Here is a 26,247-nt window from a genome sequence, read left to right as displayed (position 1 = left end):
ATTCTTCTGTGCACTTTGTTCAGTGTGATTCAATTTTACCAGAACAACCCTAAGAATAGGTGCTTGCCTTCAGTCATCTTCAGTAACATCCTAAAATCTTTTTTTTTCTTCTTATACAGATTGTCTTTAAAAGCATAATTACCAATACTTTATGTGAACAATTTGAAATGGTAACAGTTCTTCATCATTCTTTCATGCTTATCCCGGGAGACATGCACTAGGTTTATTTGATGTAGCATTATTGATACTAGTTGCAATGTACTTGTAAAGAGTCCTTTACCTTATGAACTTTAGACTCAAGGCTCAGTTAGATTTATTCTAGTTAATTTAAAGACCATTCAGATAAATCTATCTCAATGCTACTAAAGAATCTTACCAGCTTCCCAAGGGCCAAACAGTGACACAGAAGTGGAATGGTGTGGTTTGGTTTTGCCTCATTGAACAAGACACCTACCACTGTTGCGAATTCTTTCTTCTAGAAGGACAGTGTGTCCTGTGGGAAGTTTCCTGCTGAAGATCTCAGCTGAGCGGAGGAACATGGCTTCTACTGCTGAGCCCTTCAGCAAAGCAATCTGGTCTTCATGATCAAGGGTTTGGAAGCCTGAGGACACATTAGAGACAAATCAGACAGCAAAAGAAACAGTTCCCACTTTTTCTGTCCTGAAATTCCTGCATGTAAGGTGCCACACATCTGCATAACCTCGATGTTGGTGTCCGTAGGCTTGCTAAGTACTGCAGACCTTCCAACCTGGATGATCAAGGGTTTGGAAGCCTGAGGACACATTAGAGACAAATCAGACAGCAAAAGAAACAGTTCCCACTTTTTCTGTCCTGAAATTCCTGCATGTAAGGTGCCACACATCTGCATAACCTCGATGTTGGTGTCCGTAGGCTTGCTAAGTACTGCAGACATTCCAACCTGGACTTCAGCACATGACACTGATTTGAACCTCCCCAAAGTTTATGAGGATTATACACGTATTTCAGTGTTCATGGTACTTTTTGAGGATAAGCAAAATGTGGTGTTGTGTAACCAATAGCGAGAATTTTGTCTAACCTGATGCTGCTCCATGGTATCTTCTGTCATGTTTCCACCTGAACTCTCTACACTCCTTTCCCACTGCCATGCTGCTTTCAGTTTTACCATGCTCCTTCCTTATTCAAAGATGCCTACCACATGCCCAGTGTTCAGTCTTGAGGTAACATGAACTTGAGAGTTTAAAAAATTCTAATAAACTCAGATTTTCAGCACTTGTCCGTAACACACCATGCAAGGACCATAGATATTGGTGCCAGCAATTAGAGAAAGTTCTTGTGTGGGACTCACAATTCAGTGGGTGTTGTAACCTAGAGGCATAGCTAGAAAGGCAGCAAAGAATAAACTCAGATTTTCAGCACTTGTCCGTAACACACCATGCAAGGACCATAGATATTGGTGCCACCAATTAGAGAAAAGTTCTTGTGTGGGACTCACACAAGTCAGTGGGTGTTATAACCTAGAGGCATTGCTAGAAAGGCAGCAAAAGGAATAAAGTAAAGTCTAGCAAGTGATAGTGGTAATTTAGAGGCAGACTATTTGGCACTGCAGCAATATATAAAAATAAAATCTCTACAGACACAATCCTTTCTCTGAGCATTTTCTGTGTCAATAGCTAAAGGGTGCCAAATCAGGGAGTAGCAGAGTTTGGATTGTTCAGTCTACTATTCTTCTGAGCACAAAGCACCTTTTTTTATACAATATCTAAACAGTGTGTAGAAAGATCAGGCATTTTTAAATAGTCTTTAAAATATACACAAAGCTTTCCAAAAGGCAACAGAAAGGCACCTAAGCTTTGCAATAACAAAATTTTCTCCAACACACTGGATATACCTGGTAGTTTTTTTGTGAATTCCACAAGAACCTGCACGTGACTGGTGGCCATTTCTGTTAAAATCAGAAAATTTCCTTCAGCACTGAATTCTTCGTTCAGCTGTTGAAAATCAAACCAAACAAAGTCTGTTAATTTTCCCTGGCAATTCCTATTTAGGAGCATAAAATACAAGAACTATTAAACTGGACCAGGCAAGAGTTCTGCCAAACACTGTAATTTGTCTCCAATTTGTCAAAACCAAGTATTCTGGAAGACAGCATAAGAAGTAGACAGTGTCTTTTACTCTAGAAAATATTTTCAAGATTCCAGGATGGTGTCTTTACAGGAAAGGAAGCTTGACAGCAAGTCAAACTCAAATCAGTGCCTACATTGACAAAGGAAAAAACAAAGCTCCAATCAGCAAAGGTTAGATTTGATCACAAGAGTCTTATTCTAGAGTTGAAAGATTTTTCTTAACATTTAAGTTTCATAAAGATTTGGTCTAATTTTTGACTGAATGGGAGAGATTCTGTCCCACTTTCAGCATGCCTAAAGTGTAAGCCCACAGTTTGCTCTACCAAGTACACCTACTTATGCTGACTATAAATATTTTTTGCCTTGTAATCCTCAGCTTCATTATCAGTGTTTCAAAAATTAATTTATCAGTATACTTACTAGTTTTTTTGACACCTCCTGGGGTATTTGTTGTTTGCTGTATGAATCCATAATATAATCAAGAAGTTTCTGCTGCTCTGGGGTAAGTTCTACCTTCTCCTATACTGGCAAAAAAAAAAAAAAAGCCCATCATGAAACGCAGTCATAGTAATGATGTAGCATCTCTTGCTTTAGGCAAAAGCTATACATCCATTTTTCACCATTTGGAGACCAGGGAGATAAGAGGTTTGCTTGTCACTGAGGCTTTTACAGAAGTGCACAGAAGACAGGTGTATAATGTTTTTAAACTGCGTAGGTTTGTGTGGTTAATTATCAGAAATAAGGAAATACTTAGCAAATAACTAGGTAAGTTCAAGTTTTAATATCACACGTCAATGTATGTGATATATGTACCATAGAAAAAAATACTGCATAGATCTTACAGATACATTACAGTGTTTTGACTAAAAATATAACTACAACCTGTACACTCAAGGTATTTCTATTTCCTTGACTTAGTGGAAGATAAAGTTTTAATCTGGTAGCTCCAGAGGGGTTTCAATACTCTTTATTCACTGTACTAGATGCATTTAACAAAAATCACATCACCAGCAATGAACTATTATAAGAATTCTCTTACCCTATATATTTTAGTTGTAGAAGTTACTTGTTTCACATCATGGCCTTCGTTGTCTTCACTGACTGTCTGATCTGGGGGCTGCTTCACATTTTTCCGTAGCCTTTTTGACTTGCACTGTATCTCTGTTAAGAGACCTGGGACACAAAATGCAACACAAAGCAATTGGATTTATATATGCCTGAGGCACTGAAGAGGTACATAGACATGCCCATGAATGCCCTTTACACCAAGAGCCCTCTTACCTGTGCAGATCATCTCCTGAACGTGTCATTATCTTTGGGTGTGAGTCTACTGAGACAAGCTAGGCACACACTGTGAGTAGTCCACCCCACATGGAGCTTATCTGCAGAGCAAAACAGCTCAACAGCTCGTTCTGCTAACCCAGAATCCACACACTGAGCATGTCAGGGGTCTTGCTTTGGACCAGGTCTAATCTGTTCTTACAGGCAAAAAGCCCATTAGTGATGGGAATGTACTGGATTGTGCCATTGGTTCAGTTTTATAGAAGAGAAAAGCCTTTCCTCTGCTCCAAGACCTGAACCAAAATGCAGTAAATAGTGGCAACTGGAAGACTGTCATTGAAATAATGCTGTTTTGCTCTGATCCAAAACAGTGATGGAGGTGCAGCTGTTCTTACATGAAGGGCATTGGATATTTTCAATAATCCATAAGCAATATTAGGTATGTTGTGCAGAATCTTTGGAAAGAAAGCCCACACAGAAGAGGGGATTCCCAGGCTTTAGCTTTTACTGCCTCACTACACAGGTAGACCAACAGCTGAAAACATAAACTCAGAAGTAACTCAGACTGGCAAAAGTACCTTTAAAATGTATTTAAGAAGTAACCCAGCGGGTCTTGATATTTTGTTTTTCATTGTATTAGAGGAGGGCATAAAGCCCTGATTTTCACTTGCAAAAAAAAGGATTTTTGAATTTGTGGTATGGGATTTTTTTTTTTTTTTTTTGTTCTAGACTACATTTCAGTACTTTGAACCAGGAAGTATCCTTGTTTGGATGTCCTAAAAACTACCAATTTTCTTGTTCTAACAAAAGAAAGGAACAATAGCTACCATACACAATCTGTGGAAGACAGTCAGAAATCACAAATGAAAAAGTAAACACCTAAGTATTCATCTAAAAATAAACCTATTTATTTTAAGCACAGGATCTTTCTTTCTTTCTTTCTTTCTTTCTTTCTTTCTTTCTTTCTTTCTTTCTTTCTTTCTTTCTTTCTTTCTTTTCTTTCTTTCACCTTTAAAAATGCAGAGCAGGAAAAGAGGCTCATTCAGTGAGTATATGATGTGGAGGAAGATACCATGAAACCAGTGTATCTCGTTGTGAACGTTTTTAATTTCCTGTTTAAGCCCTATATAAAATGACCTACCTGAACTGCTGAGAGAAGAGGAAATTTACATGATTAAAATAAGACCTGAAAAGAATACCTTGAAAGGAGGGGATAGGAATGATAGAGATAATAATTGGTATTGAGCCATGTAATTTGTGGTGCCACACAGCACCACAGATTTCTTTTTCTAAATTATTCAGTGCATCCTTTGGTGCTGTTAATGGGCTTGTGCTGTTTTCCACCAGTTTAAGATCTGGTCTATTGCTTTCTGAGGGAAAATTTGCTTTATATTTCCCTTAAGCATTAAGATTTTTCTCATGCTTCTTGCTACTAAGTATTACCTTGATATCTTGTTCTGGCTCCATTTAAGTAATCTGAAAAACTTGTGTGTGAGACAGGACATCACTTTTTAGCTCAGAGATAGCTAAATTTCAATGGGTATTAAATTCCAAGAAGAGTGGCAGAACCTGGGTCTTCCCTAGGTAGACATTTCACCCAAGAAACTTGTAGTTTAGATCCAAATGACAGCAAATGACTGAAATTGATGGGTAGTAATTTTGGTCTGTCTGTAGTTTGCACATAAAGGGCAGGAGAAAGATTGTTGAGTAGCTGTGCCATAAATATTTATAATACTTTAGCTCCTTGTTCAGAGGGAAAAAAGAATCCACAGAGCTTGCAATTACAATCCTACAAAATGAGTAAGTGAAACAAAGTTCAAGGTAACATTTTATTTCCTAGTCACATTTTTTTCAAATAAATGCCCTACACTACTAGAAGTTTCATGATTTACTGTCCTAGATTGCCTTGAACTAAAAGCAATTATACTACACACTCCTACTTTAAAGCCATTAAATTGTGCCTTGCCAAACATCCTCATTGCAGTGCATTAGAGCACACTTATGGTTAAATCATGAGCAACACAAGATACCCCGTGTTTCCATTGCAGAGAGAGAGTCAAATGGCAGCAGCACCCACTGGCTTTTATTTCCTGTATGCCAGCTTGTGAAAATGATAGCCCAGCATAAAAGTTTCATGTGGTCCCAGTCAGTATTATTTACACTGACCTGGTTTTTTTCAGTTGGGTTTTTGCTGCATTGAGTGACTCAAGCTATTTTGAATCCTCAAAATTTTGAAGCAATGGATCATGGGTGAGATCCACAGGGGAATTATTTTCCTCTGACAATGCAGGGTGCATTGAATTCTTCCATTAAAGTGGGGTCTGCTCATATATTTATGTATTGCACAAGAATATGTCCTATCTCAGGATCTTTGCAGCCTGTTCAATTTGCAGAATGAAAGATTAATTACATTATGCTGGCAACACCTTCGAAATATTGATGGAGCTTATTGTTTCTCATATAACCAACAGTTACTACAGCATCTTCTCATCAGATTGAAGGATAGAAATATATTAAAAATTCCAAGTAGATTAATTTCCTGTATGAACCTAAATTGATTTCACACATACGTGTATACTAAAGTGACTGGAGCCATCAAGAAGAATAAATTGTAGTCCTATTCATGGAAGGCAAAAGAGCAGATGTTTACAGAGTGTTTTCAGGAGCAGGCTTACAAAAATAGTGCAATAACTCAAAGAGGATCTTTAAACATGTTCAAAGTCATACTTCAGTATCCCCATTGTTCTGAGTTATTCAGTTTGAAGCTCAATAAAGTTTGTAAACTGTCAGTCTGAATAGAATATTTGTTTTACTATGCAACATTGTTAAAATCCCTTGGGTTCATTTCTGGAGACCTATGTGTATATGAGTCCTACCTATGTGCCCATATGCAAGGCAGGAAAATCTACAGCACCATGAGAAAAGCTAATGAGACTATAAAAAAGGGCCAGCCCTTACCCGGCTTTGCCTGATTACTGGGTGAGGTCTGGGAACATACATCTGGCAAATCCACAGAAACTTCCTGCTGGCGACACTCCTGCTCTTTTCCTGAAAATGGCATTGTGTATGTGCCAAAACTTGGACTTGGCCAGCAATAACTTGACTGGGGGAGCCCCAGAAAGAGCAGGAAAGAAAAGCTCCAGGACTTTCCTGCTCTGGCTTCCATAACACTGCAAACCCTGACTCCTGGGGAGTCTCCCACAGACCCACTTCCCCTGCTCCTCACTCAAGCAGACTAATAGCTGTCATCCAGTGCAGGACTGGCCTTCCTTCACCATTTGCTCAGCTCTTATGCCCTTGCAGCTGTGACCACCAGTTAAATCCCATTGCTTAAAAGTGCATTTGTCTTTCAGCAGGGTTTGCTGCACAGGCACAGCATCTTCTTTCATACACCTTCCACCTGGCAAATAACACCTTTTGTAACTTTATTGTCAAAACCAGACCACTCAAGCAAATCCAGTATTTAATGCACACTCTGACTGGATGATGCAAATACCTGTATACATACATTCAGCCAACATGCCCATCTGCTTGCATTTCCTTAGACGGCACTCCTGGCATTTTCTCCTCATGTACATGTCCATCTCGCAGTTGCCTCCATTTTTACACTTGTATACTGCATTTTTTGTGATGCTTCTTCTGAAGAATCCTGCAGAAAACAACAGTGACATAGGTGAAATAAAACACACGGAAACAAGTCATCAAGGTGAAGTTCACCTCCATCTCACTGGATTTTTCAAATTACATATGTTCTGCCTGATCATCATTTTTCTCAATGTCTGGATGACTAAAATCTTGATACTTGTACTGACAACAGTATCCAAGCCATATAATTTAAAAAATGAGCTCAAACACTGACAACGGTATCCAAGTCATATAATTTAAAAAGTGAGCCCAAACACTAGACATTAGTCCAAAGTAAAGTCCTGCAATTGTGAAGTTTGGGAAAATTCAGACCCAAATCTGAAACCTGCCAGTAGCAGGCTGAGCACCAGCACTAGAGCTGTAGGGTGATACCATACAAATAGCCAGTGAAAAAAAAAAAGTGAGTCTGTTAAGTCTCTTGAGGTGCAGAATGTGCAGAATGCACAGAATGTGCAGAAAGAGAGATGAGTAATTCTTCACCCTTCCCCCAGCTCCTGGGAGCAACAGAAGCTCCACACACTGGTCTGCTCACCCACCCCCAAGTTTAATAAGGAAGCTGCACTCTATCTGCCTATTGTACATGTGGCCTCCACCCCTGTTTACAAGATATTCCAGCCTTATTCACCAAGTATTGTCCACTTGATGAGTTAAGTAGTCACCTAATTTCACCTGCACAGGCAGTTCTACTGGTATTGTCACAGGATTCACTCAAAAATTGCACAGTAATAGCTGCAAACAGCAACTGATACAAAATATTGAGAGGACCCTTCCTAAGTCTGTCCAAATCTCCTATTTGGCTGCAGCCCATCTGTGAGAGCAGCACTGTGGGCAAAACAGGGGGTACTCAAGATAATAAATATGATTAAATAAGGGTCATCACAAAGCAACAGAATCTTTGCTGTCAATGTTTCCTAAATTTTTAGTATTAGTCACTGTGCCATTATAATCTTGTTACATTGTCCTTCACAAGGCAGAGACTATTTAGCATCAGCTACAGTGGGAATCAGTTTTCCTCCCCATGTGAGGGCAGGTTTCTGAAATAAACTCCTGGGAGCTTCTGCTGCCACATTACTGATTTATACTGTACTTCAAACTAGAGCTCTGTATACATTTATATTAACCAGAGCTATTCAAAAAGCTTTTGCTTTCTTATCACCACTGCCTGGCACAATAAAACTATTGTTTTCCAACCTGACACTCTAATGCATTAAAAGAGGGACCAGATAAGAGCCAGTCTCCCATAATCAAATCATAGAGCACATTCAGTTGTGAATCTGAAGAATTGTCTGTGTGTTTGAAGAATTGTGCATTGTCAGATGACAATTTCACGAATTTGCCCCATGGTTTTACAGTTGTCTAATCTCTTCCAAGCACCAGTGTGTAGCACCCAGTAAAACAATTCCACTACCTGGTCAAAAAAAATCTGGCATTTCTAAGAATAGTCAGTAATTCCTGCTTGAAATCTCTTCCATGCTGTCTGTTTTATTGGCTGCTCTTCAAACAAATACAGTTGACTGGCATCAGTCTCTTTTGAAATGCAGATTACTTAGAGCGTCCAGAAGCCCCAGGCATTATTTTTATTCATCACTCACTTGGTTTTAATACATTACCATTTACTGGTCAGGGAAGGAAAAAAAAGCCTGGATTTAAACTGTAAGTTCTCACTGCCACTTAAGGGCAAATGCATCTGCTTTATATATTATTTTATTTCTAAATTTAAAATTATATCATTTATTATACATTAATTTGTAGTAAACACTGAAAAGCTCTTCACAAATATTTATAACATTCTAAGCCTGATTGATGACTTTATCGCTCAACCTATTCACAAGGTGTGCAATTACTTTTTCATGATGGAAGAAAGAAAAAAATGGATAAATAATTTTTAAAAGATATACAAGAAAAAGAAAGGCAAAAAACATGGATGCAAAAGCTAGGAGCCAACAATATTCAAGCAGTCAAATACTTTCTCTTGAAAACAAAGTTTATGAAAAAGTAAAATTACCTGAAATGAAAAGCAAAATCATTTTTTCTTTTTGGCAAACACTAGTTTTAACCCTATTCTTGCTTCAGTTTTCTGTGAAGTGACTCTGGAATCATTGCATTTTTGAACAGACTTCTTCATAAATAATTTTGAAATTAGCTTTTGGTATAAATGAAATTTCTGTATATATTATTCACTATTAATTCAAAATGAACTTACACTGCTGGAAATTTGACTTTATATAGCAGGAGGTGTTTTACTGAAATTTAAAGGTAAGTCTGAAACAACATATGTTAAACTAACAAAGGGTTAGCAACCCCAAAAGTTGAAGGTTTTTCTGGCACAGTCTAATTTTCATTTGATCTCACCAAATTACAAAAAGCTCATGTTGGCTGGAAATGTTGAATTTGCTTTGTTCTCAGATAGTCATGAATATGATTAATTATGGTAGAGCTGCTCCAATGTTACTGATGCTGATTTTTTTTCTCATGGAAATTATGAAAGTTGAAGGAGGGCAGCTGTAAAAAGATTAGATGAAAGCTTTGGAAATATCTCTGTTTGGCATCCTGATGGGTTTTAAATTTAAGAGTTTTTGAAATTCACAGCTGCTAACAAAACACCTGCTCTGTTGTGTCGTACCATCAACACATCTTCTGGTGTTCCTTTGCCCCATGCCCCCATGGTGGGTGTTAGTGTGAGGAGAAGATTAAAGAGGGACCTTTTTTGCAAGAAGAATTCCAGTCTGGTGTGAGAAACCTCAAGCAGCACAGGAGTGGTTTGAATACTGCAAAAACTCCTACTGCAAGCCTGCATGGAGGGGATGTGTAGCTAGCTTTTCATAGAGGCATAGAACGGCTGGGGTTGAAAGGGATCTCGAAGATGGACACTTTTTGTTTCAACAGAACTGATTCTGTGGCTTAATTAAATAAGCACAACATTATGTCACATTCGATCTGTAAAACCTTGAAATGGCCCTTAAAACCCAGTGTAACTATCCAGGCTGAGGCTGTACCAGAATGTCTTTGATGTCAGTCTGCAAAGACCATTTCAGAAATGGTGTCCACAGTAGCAAGTTTAAACACATTGTATTGCTCCTTGTGCTGTAAATATTATGTGAAATACTAATGAAATAGTATTCATACATATTTGTTTATGAATTATAATGCATTAAGAAATATCTATATATCAATATATACTCCTGCCAATATCTTCAGATAAATATTCTCATGAGGACAATAGATAAGATCCTAATATTGTTCTGTCTGCCCAAGAAAGAAAACCAAAGAGAACAGAAAGTGTTGCTGAATGCATTACCATGAAAGAAATAATAATAAAAAAATTAACATATTCATCACAGAGGATTGAATCCCATAAAAATATGTGCAAAGCTTCTTCCTTTGAATAAGAACATCCACTGCATCAATGGAGCAGAGGTGCTGCAAGGTGAGCACTAGTCCTGCAGAAAGGGACCTGCATATTATTTTGGACACACATTGAGCATGAATTAGCAGTCTTGTTGCAAGAAGAAGGGATAATCTCATACTGAGTTTCAAGACAGAGACATGTGAGGGAGTTATTATACTGCACTGATAAGAGCACAACTGAAGAGCCGAGCCTAATTTTGGTCTCCCTGTTTTGAAGGTAATGTATACCCATGTGAAAAACTCCACAGATAACAAACATGATTAAGAGATCCAGAAAACATTGTATCTGCTTAGCTTTGTCAGACAGAATTACTGTCCTCAGCACATCTCTTTACTGAATCAGCTGGTACTTTAGTCACCTTTAAAATTTATTGTAGAAACAGAATCCATTATCTTTAAGTAATTCAACTTTTACTATGTTTGATAAAGGGTACTATTCTTTGTAATTGATGTTGCAGTCATGAAACAGAACAAAAACATAAACTAGATTATCCCAATAAAGCAGTAAAATTATGGTTACATAGAGTGATTCAAACTGAATCAGTAGGGAAGTGGATGCACTTTTCCTTTCATCATGGGCTTTAGTCTGAATATTTACCTGATGGCTTTAACCTCTCTTCTAGAAACATTCTATACGAATTTTAAAATTTGTAATTTCAAGTCTTTCAAAAGTTTCTCGCACATTAAATACTGCAGTTAATAAAGAGGAAGAACAGCTTACTAACAGAATTAAAATATCATTACTTGGAATCGCCACATCAAAATTGAGTTTAACCTGGTTTAAAATGACTGCATTAATATGAGTTAATTCACAGTTTTTGATTTGAAGGCTATTCACTCAGCAGAAAGAAATGAATCTCTTATTTATTGGAATTATTGAAATAAACTGTGTGAGCCTTGACTGTATTCATGTTTCAAGTGTTCGAGCCCTGTGGTCTGTTTTTTATTCACAAATTATTTTGTGATAAATAAATCAAAAGCCCCACATTAGGTCCAGGTCCACTCTCTATAACTGTGAATTCCACATTAAGATATTTTAGTAATTTGGTAGTAACCATGCTTTAGTCTTTATCCATAAAACAGAAGTGTTAATGAAATATTTATTCACAGAACAGGATGAAAAATGGGGCACTATTTTTCTGGCCATAATGCATCTCAGCCCTGTCACAGGTATATTATACCTCTTCAGGAATGATAGTGGACATAACCTCTTGTCCTTCTCTGCTAAAATATCTGACAATCATGTTTTCATGTAGAATATCAGCAATAAGTTTCTACATCACATTTATCCTGATAATAATATGTGAATAATGTTCTTCTAAAAAGCAAGATATTTGTCCTGCAGATACAACCTTCTTCCTGAAGAAGCTCCCTCCCTAGAGATAGGGGCCACCCTTAGAAGAAAATATAGAACTAGAAATCCTTTAATTTCACAAACCTGAAGACACCCATCATATCCTTAGGGAGCTGGGGGAAAGAGAGTCCCTGGGAACAGCCTGCAGGTGGGGGCTGGCAGCTTTTACTTCCCTTCAATGCACACTACATGTGGCACTTGGGCTGGTTTGAGCTATTTTCTAGGGCAGCCTAGCACTCATCTCCCAGGGGCCTCCATGGGCTTGTTCCTTCCACAGGAAGAGAATGGCATGAGCAGCTTCCACAGAGAGCAGAGCCAGGCTGCCAGTGTCCACAGAAAGCTGTCCTGCAGTTCACCAAAAGCTAATGGTGCCCAAGAGCTGTAGGTTGGCCTGTGGTGCTGCACAACCAACCATAGGGCAATGGGAGAAGACACTGCCAGTCTGCCTTGGGGGAAATACAGAATAGGGTACACAGGATCCAAATGCAAATCTCTAATATGATTAATGATTTGGATGAAATTAACAAGAAAGGGGAAAAAAAAAAAAACACAAAAAGCACACCACAACAACAACAACAAATCCTGAAAAGCTGCTGTTATTATCTGAACTGACTTCATCCTACCTTTGCATCCTTCACAGGTAAGGGCATTATAGTGATACCCAGAGGCTTTGTCACCGCAGACCACACAGAGCTCTTCTCCCTTCACTCTTCCTGTGGAGTGACCCAGTCTGGGCTTTTTGGCTGCAGGGATATCCATTATCTCTGTCTCCCTTGTGAAAAAGGTCTCTGAGGGTAACCTCCTGAGTTCATACATCCCAGGGGAGTACCATTCCTCATGCTGTGGAGGGTAGAAGCCTAGGTTGGAGTAATAAGGTGGCGATGAGATCTGAGGCTGAACTTGGGGAAATGGCACATTGTTGTACTGTGCATAAGGTGATACATCTGCCTCTTGCACTGGAGAACTCATTGGTTCTGAAAGGACACCTGGAAAATAATAATGCAAAACCAATTTCTATTACTGCCATGAAATCGTATTTATCAGAGAAGTTTCCACTTCCAGACATCTATCTCAAAAACCATCCACAAACACAAAGATTGCATTATCTAAACTCAGATTTGCTACACAAATACACTGCAAGAAGTTTTAAATATAATTTATTCATTCTCAGACACTCCTTTATAATTGGTGGAAATGTCCAGCACTGGCAGCTACATAAAAATATCTTGAAAAATATTGTGCAGGTAATTCTATAATTGTTCAGTTTATAAGAAAGAGCAATTACACCCCAGAGAAGTTAGCGACTCAAATTAGGTCTAAAAGCAGAATGGAGGAAATCCAAACAAATGGCGAAAACCCCATTGTATTGGTGAAAGATAAATCAAGATTCAAATATCTTGTTAATTTGTATTAATTCTAAATGAATACATCATGACAGACAAAAACTGCACTAGGGAAAAACTACAAGAATGAGGCTTAATTAGAAGACTGAAAACATGAAATAAGCCTTCAAGAAGAACCTGAAATAGGAAGGTGAGGTTACCAGGAAAGAGCAAGAAAGATATTCCTAATGTCAGTGATGAAATGCAACCTTCTCACCATCCAGCCTCCAGTGGCCAGCCAGCCTCTGCAGCCTGGTCCCCTGCCCCTGTGCCATTCAGTGCAGCTGGGAGGCTCTCACAGAAAACACCTCTGTAAGGCAGCATTAGTCACCTCCGAGCCAGCCACAGACATGGCAGTGGCACAAGGAGTGGCAACCTTTCCTGTCAGGATCAACGCGGTATCTGGAGGTTACCTTAACCTTGCTCATTAAATAGCATACTTTAAATTGCAGACAACTGAACCCTCATTTCTTTTCTGTACTCCAAGCACAAAAAAATCCAGCAGTCCCTGGATGGTGTAGGTAAAATCAAGTCCACATCAAACAACTGAAAAGCTGAATTTAAAAGTTATTTGCAAACTATTTCTTATTTTCTGTTGGAGAGAGCCACATCTTGTGGTTTTGCGAAAACTCTGTCTCAATTCCTTCAATAGTTCCAAGAAGAGAGTCTGAGAAAAAGAGTACATATTTCCAGGAAGATGATCAGTCCAGTTTTATTTGAATCAACAGCAGTATTTACAAGGAAATCATAGATTAATGCTCATTGGTGACCATCACTTAACAGTACTTCAGAAGAACTCCAAAAAAATTTTTGCTGACATAAAATTGGTCATGGACAAGTGTCCTTCTTTTGTGAGGAATCAAAAACAACGAAGAAATGCTAACAGTTTAAGAACAGAGAACATCTGCAATCACAAAAGGAATTAAAATCTATAGTGGGGGATTCTTCCCTCTCCTTTGTCTCACTTCAGTTAGTGCCAGAAATTGACCTTTTAATTACACTGACTTTTTCACTTTCAAGGTCTCACGCTCTTGCTCTGCAGCTTTCTGCCCTTCCTATTTTATCATGCTGCAGAAGCCGTGCAAGAGTTTTGGGTTTGTGTGGTTGCTCTATTATTGCCCACAGCACATCCTTGCCAATTACAAGTGTTGAGGTCCCAGTTCCAGAATAAGCAGAGAGATGTATATCTGGAAAAACGTGACCAAAAAACCAAATTACAATAATGGTGTCCTTTATTACCATCAATTAGTTTAATTATGGCTGCATTTCATTGCTCTGGAAGAGGCCAGGGCACCAAGGGCTGCAGAAGCAGAGAGCAGAAGACACTCCCCAAATCCAAGGTTATGCCATTTAAACAAGTTTATAGCCACACAGAGGGCATCTGGGGATGCTGTGAAGAGCCTGGAAGTGACATTACAGCTTCATGCATCAGATGCAAGGTGTCACCAATACCTGCCAGCCACAGCAGCGACAAAACAAGTGAAGGGTGAAGACAGCGAAGAGTTCATATCCAGTAAATGAAATTATTTTAGCTGTATTTGCCACTTGTTGAGACTGCTGCTCATGAAGACTGGTCAAGGTACTTGAGGTAAAAATATGGGGTTAATTGTGGGGTACACAATCATTCAGTCTCTGTTTAGAAAGGAATCTGTTCACTGTGGAAACCTAAGTTTTCATTTGCTCGTTGGTAATTAGTTGAGTTTTCTAAAAGAAAGTGGCACAATCCCAAAATGAAAAGGAAGAAACTTGATTTTTAGCTTTCTGCCATATACAGGAAACTCCACAAAAGCTGTATACCAGCCTCTTGAACTGCTTGGGTCTCTGAAAGAGCAAGAAGAGCAGGCAACATTCCTTCCACAGAAAAAAAATATCAGCACTTGTTAAAAAATTCAGAGCTACTAACGGACTGCGGTACATCCTGAGACAACACTGGGGGGTTATTTAAACAACTGTAGAGCCATTTGGGCCACAAGTATGTTTAGAAAAATCTTCCCAATCATTAACTCTACTCTGCTTCCAAAGGAAACAAAAAACCAAAAAACACCACCAACAACAAAAAAAACCCCAAAAAAACCCCACAAAAAAACCAAACAAAAAAACAAAAAAACACAAACAACAACCAAAAAAACCCCAAAAAAACCCCACAAAAAACCCAAACAAACAAACAAACAAACAAGAGTCTTAAGTTGAGGAAAAAAAGCCAAACAGTCCATATCACTTCCTTTTTCCTTCCATCAGACACAGCGTTAAACAATTTAGCTGAACTGAGTCCATGCTCAGACCAATGGAAGGGAAAAGGAAAACCAGACAGATTTGAGAGAGACTGAGAGAACATGTTCCTGTTCTATGTAAAACAGACTCACAGCTTAAACTCTGGGAAGTGCTCAAAGACCAGTACGATTTTTGAAGATAATTAGCTTGCAACTATGTAGGTTTTCCCACTTTAGCTTGAAGTTTCGAGGGTTTTTTGTTTGGTTTTGGTTTGGTTTGTTTTAAGTAGACCTGAGCATGATGTACGTGTAGATGTGTACGTGAGAGTCTGGACTGAATAATTTCTTATCACAAAGAAAAGTAATCTTATCTTACCAAGCGGAACATACATAAGCTTTTCTCCAGATATATCTATTAATAGAGGTCTGGGATGGACTGGTCTCATGCAACTAAAGCATGAGCAGCCCAGTAAAATCATTGCAGTTGCAGTAGTATAAGCAGTGAAAGTGAAATTGGAAATGAGCTCATTGGACTACACCGACATTTTGTTTGTGTGATCTTAAATATTTTGAACCATTTATCTCTTTTTCCTTTTGGAAGGATACCTGTCTGATTTTTAAGCACATACATATGTTAAGTTAATGACATCTACATATTTTTTCTATTTGCAAATCTTAGATTTTGTAAATAAATGTTTTTCAATTAAAACCTTTTACAAAAATATTGAAAGCTTGCTAAAAACAAAGTGAAACATTCACATACATGTGATCATTGTTTTACAAATATTTTTTTCTACTTGCAAATGAAATTTATTAGAGAGTTTTACTTTTTTTGCTTTAAATTTTAGACAGAATACTTTATAAGAAACTTCAAAATATGTTTGACTTGTAGAAATATTCCTTGCAGGAATAAATAAACTGTTTTCAATTTACAGAAGGATACTGAGAATTTGTGCAAGCTAAATGCAATTTTATGCAGAATATTACAGAACTTACAATATCACATTTTAATGTAAAAGTTATTGTTCCACTAATATAAATTTTAACAAAGAGAACTAAATTCTAAGCAGGTTTAAAATATGAACCCCTGGCTCTCCTTCGTTATTCATGAAGGAACATAATAAAATAACAATGTCCAGAATTTGGTAATTTGGAAACCATGGCATAGGCATTATCAAAATCCTGGTTTAATTCCAAACAAATGATTCGCTTGTCTTTTAAAGATTTCTTGGTGTAAAAATCCTACTAGCATCCCACAATTTCAAGGAAGAGTGCAAGAATAGATAACAAAAATATCCAGGGCAGAATATGGCAATATCCTACCTCAGGCTGTGTTCAGTCTGACCATTTCTTGATGAAAAATATTCTCCTTAAGGTGCCACAGTCCTTGTTTCTCTCTCTTTTTCCTTTTTTTACCTCCTACAGTCTACATGTACATGAAACTTCTTAATTCTGCTTTGTGTCCTGTTCACTTCTTTACTGTGAGAACTTTCTTTAAGATTCGAAAGGAGTGACACAGACCAGAGGTTGTATAGTTTACTAATTAACTTCATTACGAGCAACTTGTTTGTAGATGCCGGAAACAATGTCTGTTCCAATGTGGATTTACCTGGATAAAATTTGGCTACCAGTTTGAGGGGATGCCTCCAAGTAGCCTAGCCATTGTTTTTTGTACCTATTGTGGTTTAGTTACAACCAAATTTTGTATCAATGAATATTTGGTAAGGTCAGGTGGTTCTGTGCAAGTGATTAACCACTCCAGTATCACAGGAAGCAGGTTTTATAAGTGGAAAAATATTGCATTCTCAAAAAAAGACCAAAGTGCTCAGACCATACTGGACACATCTATATGACAAGACACAATGGTTTGGGCTGGAAAGGACCTTAAAGATCATCTAATTCCAAACCCTGAAATAGGAAGGGACATCTTCCTCATAAGCAGGTTGCTGTAAGCCACATCCAATCTGTCCTTCTCATTAATTTTTTTACTCACATTGCCACTCTGTTTGGTTTGGCTCTCTTAATAATTATTATGCATCCAATGTTTTCTGTTTTAATTTGTGCTGGTTTGTTTCTTTTTGATTTGGGGGTCAGTTATGAGCCTAATTATATGCTCTGCAGGGATGAAGCCAGATGTTGCATCAACTGCCAGGTGGTGCCAAAGACAAGAAGTTATTTAACATATCTTATGATCTTGAAGCTGTTTAATCAGTTTGGACACTTGACCCTAACAACTTTTTTATCACTATTATTTATTATAAAAATACACACAGAGAAAAGACAAAACAAAACAAAACCAAACAAACAAACCACCAAACAAAAACAAAACCAAAAAAACCCCACAAAATAAACCAAAATTCCCCAACAAAACAACAGCTAAAAAACCCCAGATAACCACAAATCAAACCAAAAAAAAAAAAAAAAAACAAAAAAAAAAAAAAAAAAAAAAAAAAAAAAAAAAAAAAAAAAAAAACAGAAAAAGAAAGATTTACGTAAAAGGAGTCAGTCTTTTAAGCTACTCTTAGGCACTGTTCTGTATCTACAACAATTTTCAATGATATTTATTGTTCTTTCTTTAAGAAGTTTAGATATATATTGGTCTTTCCCCCCCCCGCCTTTGTTAGATGTAATTTTTTTTTCTTATTGTTCCTCATCTTTTTCCATACAGCTTTTAAGTGCTCATTCCCCCCAGAACCTTCTTTCCCAGCTAGGGACATGTAGTGACATTTCTTGTCTTGTTATATTTTAGTGTCACATTACAAGAAAACATTTTCAGGCCATCAAAAATACTTGAAATACTTGAAAATACTTGAAATAGGTCTTCATTTAAACTAAGAATTAGAAATAATTCAGTTTCACACAGTATCTTGCATACTAGCAACTTCTATATGAGGTGCTTTCACAGAAAATAGAGCGAGCTACTTATCATAGAAATGAGAGTTGGAGTCACATACTGTATATATTTCAGGTGCCACACAAATATATAACATTTCTGAATCACCTGAGTAGAGAGTTAGAAATAGAAAAGCAGTTTTGCAGGAAGACAGGGTGGAAGGGAAGGACCCTGACTTTAACTAGGTTAAAGTTCCTTCCTCATTTGCATTTTGAGGCCCTTTCCCCAGGGACTCATAACTGCAGAAGTGAAAAACTATGGCTAAAACACACTGACTCCAAAAACATACAGAGATACTTTACTTTACTTTAGTTACTCTAAAAAGGCAGCATACAATTTTCATCTACTGAAAGGTAGACAGTCTTTTTTCTGAAACCTGTTACATCTAGAAGTCTTGAGGCTAAGGATGTAGAAGTGCCCTTGAATTACCATGAGGTTCAAAGCACAGGCAACTCAGAATTGACATTTCTTTTTGAAAGCCATGAACCTGGAGCTAATGTTTGGAGAAGCAATTAGATTTACTTTTGAAGGTCTAAGAACACTCTCCCCATAGACTGAATAAAGCAGAGTGAAAACAAAATGTATTTCCAAGGTTTTTCTTACAGAATGCGAGTGTGCATCTTTGAATAAAGGAGACTGGTTTGTATAAAGGGTAATTTCTGTAAGCCAGCAATTTTTAACTTGTGAACCGAAATGTATGAAAAGACCTAAAAGAAACATGCATTATAAGGACCATCTAAAAGAAAAGCTTTCTTCCTGTTTTCTGGAGTTCACAAGTCACTTCCTGCCAAAATGGAATGTCAAACATTGCAAATAATTTACAAATATAAAGAATTGAGAGGCAAAGCCATTTCCTACAAGTGTTTTGCAGAGATGGAATCATATTTTCACAATGAGTAACTTTCTCTGTGTACTCAGTTGCATATTATTTCTGATAGGCTTTTTTCCAGCTATAAAAGCAAAAAAGATACCATATTAGAGTGATACCCCAAACAAAACTCAGCCTAAGTGAAACATAGCAGGACTGTTAAGTTTTCTTCCTAATAGGACCTCTGATTCAACTCCTTAATATATTATTTCTTTCTGTTGCAGAAATGTCAGTTTGAATTAAATCTCCATTGTGCTAAGCTCTGAACACCTTTAATGAGAGACACAATGCTTCTTCTGAAAGCTTCACAATTTGTAAGTAAGATTACCCAGTGGAGGGAAAGTATCTTACATTAACATTCTTCCTTGTATTTTCAAGCAACCTTATCATTAGTCCTTTAATTAGTGAAATAATTAATGAAAAAGTAGATATCGGGGGGAAATTTCTTGACAAAAATCTGAAGTAGTTCGGGTATGCAGGAGTTTTGAAAGATAACTGAACATAAAATCTGGCACCTTAGATTTGAACATCATTCTCCTCTCTGTATATCATGGCCTGACATTGGAATTAAGAGGTAGCAAAGGAGCTGTTTAGCTGTTAGCATATATTTTTTTCAACAACTCCAAAACATTTCTCCAACCAAACCCCAAAACAAAGCAATGCACAATAATAGAGTGGATTCTGCTTACCATGAGTGATAATGCTTTAGTTTAATTGCATGGAGCCAGGATACTGCAAGTGCTCTGACTTGTAGACATGTCCTGACTTCTAGGAGCTCTGCAGCTGGAGTGGCTCTGGGTGCCAGAGTCCTTCCTTCCAGGCCCCAGACATTACTCTTGTTTCAGACAGATGAAACTGGAATGGGTTCTGCTTTTCCAGCTCTCAAAAAGGCAGAATTCTGGTCCTATTTAGACTGTAAACTTCTCAAGTGTTGCAGCATTTTGTGGAGGCCTGCCTTGTGTGTGGGGCCCTCAATGTATCATAACTTACTCAATGAAGGACCCACTCTCTTGTCAAATGAAAGGCTAAAAAACTTTATTATCTTTTTTTTTTTTCTTAGCAGTACATATATCAGAAATTAGCTTACCCATGCTTATAAAATATTGACTAAGAATTTTTTACTCATTAACAAGCTCATGCTTAGCTTTGAAAATTTCAGTGAAACTGCATCAAGGAGAGTCTTCCAGCCTACTTTATAATTTTCTTGTGCACTGAAGTTAATAGGATAAGGTTTTAATGGTCTTAATAAGACAGAGGTTTTAATTTAGGTGAAATTACTTTCATAAATTTGCATAATATGCAATGCAAATACATTGCACTATAATTCTGTTACAGATTAACTGGAAATATATCTGCTTAGCTTGATTTAAGTGACTCACATGAAGGTATCATCCAGCCTCCATACAAAGGTCTGTTTTTGCCAAATGATCTCCAGTATTAGAAGAGTGTCACAAAAACAACCTACAGGTTATGCTGTGAGCAGTGATGAGAGCAATAATTTGCAGGATTGTATTAGCACACAGATCTATTGTTTGTTATTCCTCTCATAGGTATTGAAGATTCAAGAAGGTTGGCACATTTCAGCCTAATATCCTTGACTTTAAATTTCAGTCCATTTTCTCCTAGGTTTCTGAGTATAGGACAGCTTGCTATTTCAACCTAATTTGGTGACTTACCAAACAAATGAGAACCTTCAGCAAGAGGAAATCCATCAGCAGTAGCTAGCTGATGATGTCCTATTAAATTCATTTCAGATCCCATTTATTCTTCAGTTCAGGAGTAATATGCTGATTAAACAGGAGGTTGAAAAGAGGCCCTGAAATATATGAAGCAAAAAGAATATTTAAAACAAGATAACTAACTTTTGTGTAACTAGTGTAAAGCAGAATGCAGGAAGTTGTTTCAATATTTGCTGTAACAAACATTGTCTTGAAATTACAAAACCTAATTCTGCCTTTAAATAAAATGCTACATCCAGCCTGTTTGTTTTTTCCTAGCTGTGGCATATTTTATTTGCCCTCTTTCTGGTCATTTTAAATTAATAGCGGTTCATGCCCAAGTTTATTCAAATATTCAGACTGAAGCACTGGTCTGACCTCCTAAGGGCATGCTGCCCAGCCCTCCTGCCATGCAATACCAATTGTCTGCATTATTTTTCACAACCCTTCCATCATTTCATTGCTTTCACTTACTGAAAAAATGTAAGTTTATGGTTAGATGAGAAGAACACAGATGGGAAACTTGAATTTAATTTCTAGGGATCAGCTCTTTACCTTGTCTTCAGTAACTACTGAATAGAGAGATGATAGATGGTGACCAACACAGAAAGCCAAGCCTTGCTCTGATAAGCAGGCTTGCCCACCCACTCTTGCTGGTCTCAAGAAGCCACACAACACTCCCTGGGGAGGTGGGGACAGGTGTGCAAGGGGCTGCTCAGTCTGGGCCAACTCCAGCTTGCATCTGAGGCAGGACCAACAGGAGAATGTAGAACTCCAACAAGTAGATGTCTCAAGGGCTTATACAGACACCAAGAAGATTCTGCAGAAACTCATCAGCAATCTATTTTCCTTTGTTTTACAGTCTTAATTCTTTATTTGGCTTTATTACCGTGAGACTGTCCCTGGAACTGCATTTCCACTCACTGAAGGCATTTGAGAGTTCTAGCCCAGTCTGCTTCCCAGTGAAGGCCCAGCATGTTTCTTGAGGAGAAATGAAATCATCTGACAAAAACGTGAATGCTGCGGGACAGCCCAGTGCTGAGCAGGCTGGGAAGTAGCTTGTGAGAGTGACAAGCACACTCTGTAATTATATTCAGATTTGTCTGTAAGGATTCATTAAGTTCTTTTTTAACATAAACAGAGGCCCTCTAATTAGACAGATGCATTTTAAATGTCTGCCCACAGATAATTTAAACAGTTTACTTAGAAATGTCAAAAGCTACTTGTATCACAGACCAGATAGGGTTCTTGTGGCAAATCACATATAAACACAGAGTCTCAAATCTAGCACAGAAACATAGTTTTGCAACAGCAGAAACACTCCATGTATCTTGGATGGGGTTTGGCAACCAGCCCAGCCACCCCACTAGGTCCACGTTTACTTCCAACCATTTTATTACCTCTCTGCCTCATTTTCCAGAGAAGTTATCTGCTGAAATCAGGATGTGGGGCTACTCACATGGCTCTAAGGTCTTAAAATTCTTGACAGACAGATTTTTCATTAAATACCCATAAGAAACCCTTGGGATGGGATTCCTCTTACAGCCCATTAGAAGTGTTCTGTGATGGGAGAAGGCAGTGACACAGTCAGGACCATTATAATGGCCAGCAAGAAAAACATCAAAACAAGGTATTTTCAGAGGGCTAATGAATATTTTCTGGATTTTCTTGTTGAAGACCAGAGAAAAGAGACCATCAGTGCCCTCTCCTCATGTCCCAGCCCATGGAAGTGAAGCCCTTAGAGTTCCTTGCAGGATGAGCTCTCCTTACAGCCAGACATGACAACTGCTCCACCACTGCCACTACTACTTCTCATGTCTCCTCATCAGCCCCTTTTTGTGGGCCTAACACTACAACACCCAACATCAGCACTGGGATTGTGAATTTCTGTATGTTAATACAGAGCCTAGAATTTATCTTCTTAGGGAATGTTGGAAGCTGTATCAAAATACATTAAATACAGTCCCAAGAGGACATCTAAAAATGCATTTACTGCCAGTATATCCTCAGACATTCAATGCATAGATTCTTAGCTTGTAAGTTCTACATTCTACATCCTGCTAGTTTGTGCTGCAAATAAAGAAAAAAAAGCTGCCAAGCTATGTTTCTAAAGGCTTATAAATTGTCTTTTTTCTCTTTGATATGTCTATAAACTTATTTTTTTTTAGGATATTTCATTTTTTTTAACATACCATTGTATTATGCCCCTCTTTAACCTCAAGATGGACTCCTTAAAATCTGTTACTCTTTGCATACACACACAAAAAGACCCAATCTTCATGTTATTAATACTGCCTTGTTCATAGTAAGACTACTGAGGACACATTTGTAATAATCTGCACTATTGTAGGGCATTACAGGTTTTGTAACTCTATGCTTCCTGCCACACATGTCTTTGTCTGGATGGATTCAAGTCAAGCCAAATGTTCATGGTGATTTTTCAACTCCCACCATTTTAATATTTCATTTTCTTTAATATATCCAGCTGATGCTGACCATTTACATTAAATTTATCCATATAAGTAATTTCATATGTATTTAAAAGGAGTAGGTGCTGATTTCCAGCTCTAAGAGCTACACTAGGTGCACAGTACAGAGCATTGAAGCTACACTTACTCCTTATATTGTTCAGTTCTGGGAAATAATGTAGGTCACTATATTGGACTGCTACTCCATCCTGAGGTGTAACAACAAAAACAAAGAGTATCTGGCATGTAAAAGCTGAAATAAAGGCAATAGAAGCACAGGAAAACAATAGTGCTCTCTAAAATCAGAGCCGTTCAAGAGAAAAGAAAAGGCATGTGATAAATTAGAAAGCATCTTTTTTCCAAATAATTTTTAGTTAACTTTTTAAATAAAGCAATTTATTCCACCACCTTTGGAGATTATTTCATAGGCCAAAATATACAGCAAAAGAAAACACAGATCAGTACATATAAAGTAAAATATGTGCCCAGCTGCTTGAGATTATTGTCTTCAACTTCATGTTAAGAGCTCGGAATTGCATAAAACTTCATTACATGTAACCTTTAACATACTTCAGAACAATCAGTGTGTGTTTACATGTTCTATGTTTAACTAAGAAAATTTACATGTATATTATTTTATATGGGGCTTGTTTTTCCACTGCATGGTTGTATATACATATTTATTCAGATGTCTTATAGGATGCATGTTCATTGCAGTATACAAATATATATGTATAGACAACTTTAGATTTCAGATTTATTGTAGGCTCTTATCTGTGCACTACCCTGACCTTGCTATGGTCAATAGGAAAGCTTTCCCTGGCTTCTGTGTCAGCAAAGCCAAGTCTCTTACTGAAATAATTATTAAATCAACTGACTTCACTGAAAACGAAAGCATCATGGCCCCACACTTTCAAGTAAATATCAAAAATATATTTGATCATCAGAAAAGCTCCATGACAGCTCTAATTGTGGTTTACCTTCAGAAGAATGGTTGAATCTATTTCAATTACTCAGCAAAGGAAGATATATCAAAGCACATGGAAAATCTTTCACAAATATTAGTGAAGTACATATCCTTCCATCTGTCCCATAATATTTTCCTATTCTTCACACATCTGACTGCCTATTGCTCAAAGAGAAATTTCAGTAACATCATTAATCTATAGCCCAATCCAAACACTGTTAACATCAATGGGAAGATAGATTCCCATCTCATTCACGGGCTTTTGATGTGGCCTCATAGTCTTTCTGTAGAATATTTAATGCAGTGCCTCAGTTATTTGAGAAGCTATTTTATTTGCTTACCTGTTTGTTTTAAAGTGTATCAAAGGGACCTGAAAGCATTAGGAAGATTCATGCTCTCTATTTCCAGCCTGCTGCTCTCAGGTCATTTTGGCAAGCACAGCACTACAGGCAACTACACAGCAACTGATGTGAAATGTGAGCAACCATACAAGCAAGTTTGAGAAGCAGAGGCAGGACAAGTGTTACTGTGCTTATTTGAAATTTTCTGTTACATTTCTTAATATGGAGTTTAAAATCAGAGCAGGGAAGAGACACAGGACACAGAAAAAAAATTAGAATATTCCTACTTCTTAATTTTGAAGTAAAGGCAGTTATCTGAGTCCCAAGTAGAAATAAAAACTCTGTGAGAAGTATCAATGACATTTCTGTAAGCAGGTAAGTGACTTCAAAGAGTGGGGCCAACTTCTGACTCTGCCTGGGATTACCTCCTAGACACCATCTGTGTGTTTCTTGCTTTATCCAGCATCTTTTTCATGTCTGACCTGAAAAACCTGCAAGCCCTCCACTTTTAACTTGTTTTTGGACTGCCATTTAGACTAGTGACATTCCAATATAATTTCAAATCTCTAGGTTCTCTGTAACACAAGTAATAGCAATAAAAAAACCAGAAGCGAAACGTGTTCCGCCACAGTTATAGTTTTCTGAAGATAAGTGAGTAGCAGAAACACTCAGAGTAGAATTACATTTTCTTAAAAACTAGCAATGGATTCAAACAGTAATCACTTGAAATTTGAAACCTTTTACTTTTCCTAGTTATGTGAAATATGTTCTAAAATCTTCAACTTTGGAAGATGCACTTGAAATATGTACACAGAACTGTCAAAGCAAAAAAAATGTATGAAACAAATATAATTTCTCCTCTCTGGATTTTTCTCTATTCTCCCATTAATCACATTGAAAATATTTCCTGTTTCTAAAATAAGAAAAAAAAAAAATTCAAAGCTAATGCACACAATTAACTAGATACTGCTGTTGCAAGTCTCGATATCAAACTTCCACCTTCTGTTCCAGTGACACACAGGAGCCAGCTTCTAAAGACAAATTTCAACATGACTGTATTTTTCACCTTATCATTTTTCCCAAAGGGAATTCTTACTGTGGAGACAGTTTTGAGGATGAAGTTACTTCCTAAATTATTCTTCACTTTAAATCTTTTTTTCTGATCAAAAAATCCATTAACATCCACTAAAAAATTCAGGTGATAGAATTACTTTTATGCTACACAACAGCAACAAGCTATCAGTTTAAGGAATTATTACTTACTGTTCTTTTCTGGAAGACTGCAGATGGCAGGATGTAAGACAGTTCTGCACTCAGTTCAGTATCCTAATGATTCTCACATAGGAACATTTTTGTTTTGTTTTTCTTTCATGTTTAGCAGAAGCCTGTAGTGATAACACAATGAATCAAAGCTTGGGTTTATTGGCTCAGTGCCCTAATGGACAAGGATTACTCATTAACAATTCTTTCTTTGCGAAACTCTCCAAACATGGGCTGTATTAAAATGTTGTGAATTCCAGCTTGACCATCAGCAGAGAGATTTGAGATGTTCCTTAATACTCTGATCGAGTGCAGAGGGGAAGTTAACTCAGACAGTGGGGTGATAG

At 37.5% G+C, this 26,247-nt stretch overlaps 1 protein-coding gene across 3 annotated transcripts in view; it reads right to left on the bottom strand.

Annotated features, from left to right (window-relative positions):
* The window catches only part of NR1H4 (nuclear receptor subfamily 1 group H member 4), a 36,371-nt gene extending 10,335 nt beyond the window's left edge, over positions 1-26,036 (bottom strand). Inside the window, exons 1-8 of one of the 3 annotated variants that reach the window (XM_039704201.1) lie at positions 25,904-26,036; positions 20,823-20,962; positions 12,417-12,779; positions 6,883-7,035; positions 3,145-3,278; positions 2,526-2,624; positions 1,871-1,970; positions 455-601 (exon numbers count right to left, since the gene is read on the bottom strand). In XM_039704201.1, the coding sequence (XP_039560135.1) occupies positions 455-601; positions 1,871-1,970; positions 2,526-2,624; positions 3,145-3,278; positions 6,883-7,035; positions 12,417-12,779; positions 20,823-20,907 (1,081 nt within the window). In that variant the 5' untranslated portion in view covers positions 20,908-20,962; positions 25,904-26,036. Of the gene's footprint in view, positions 1-454; positions 602-1,870; positions 1,971-2,525; positions 2,625-3,144; positions 3,279-6,882; positions 7,036-12,416; positions 12,780-20,822; positions 20,963-24,640; positions 24,676-25,903 lie in introns of those variants that run through there. The other 2 variants (XM_039704203.1, XM_039704202.1) reach the window with 2 other exon arrangements.
* Between the last annotated feature and the right edge of the window lie 211 nt (positions 26,037-26,247).

This window comes from Passer montanus, unplaced genomic scaffold (genome assembly GCF_014805655.1).
Source record: "Passer montanus isolate IOZ18808 unplaced genomic scaffold, ASM1480565v1 scaffold17, whole genome shotgun sequence".
NCBI lineage: Eukaryota > Metazoa > Chordata > Aves > Passeriformes > Passeridae > Passer > Passer montanus.
This window is presented reverse-complemented; position numbering and strand designations above follow the sequence as displayed.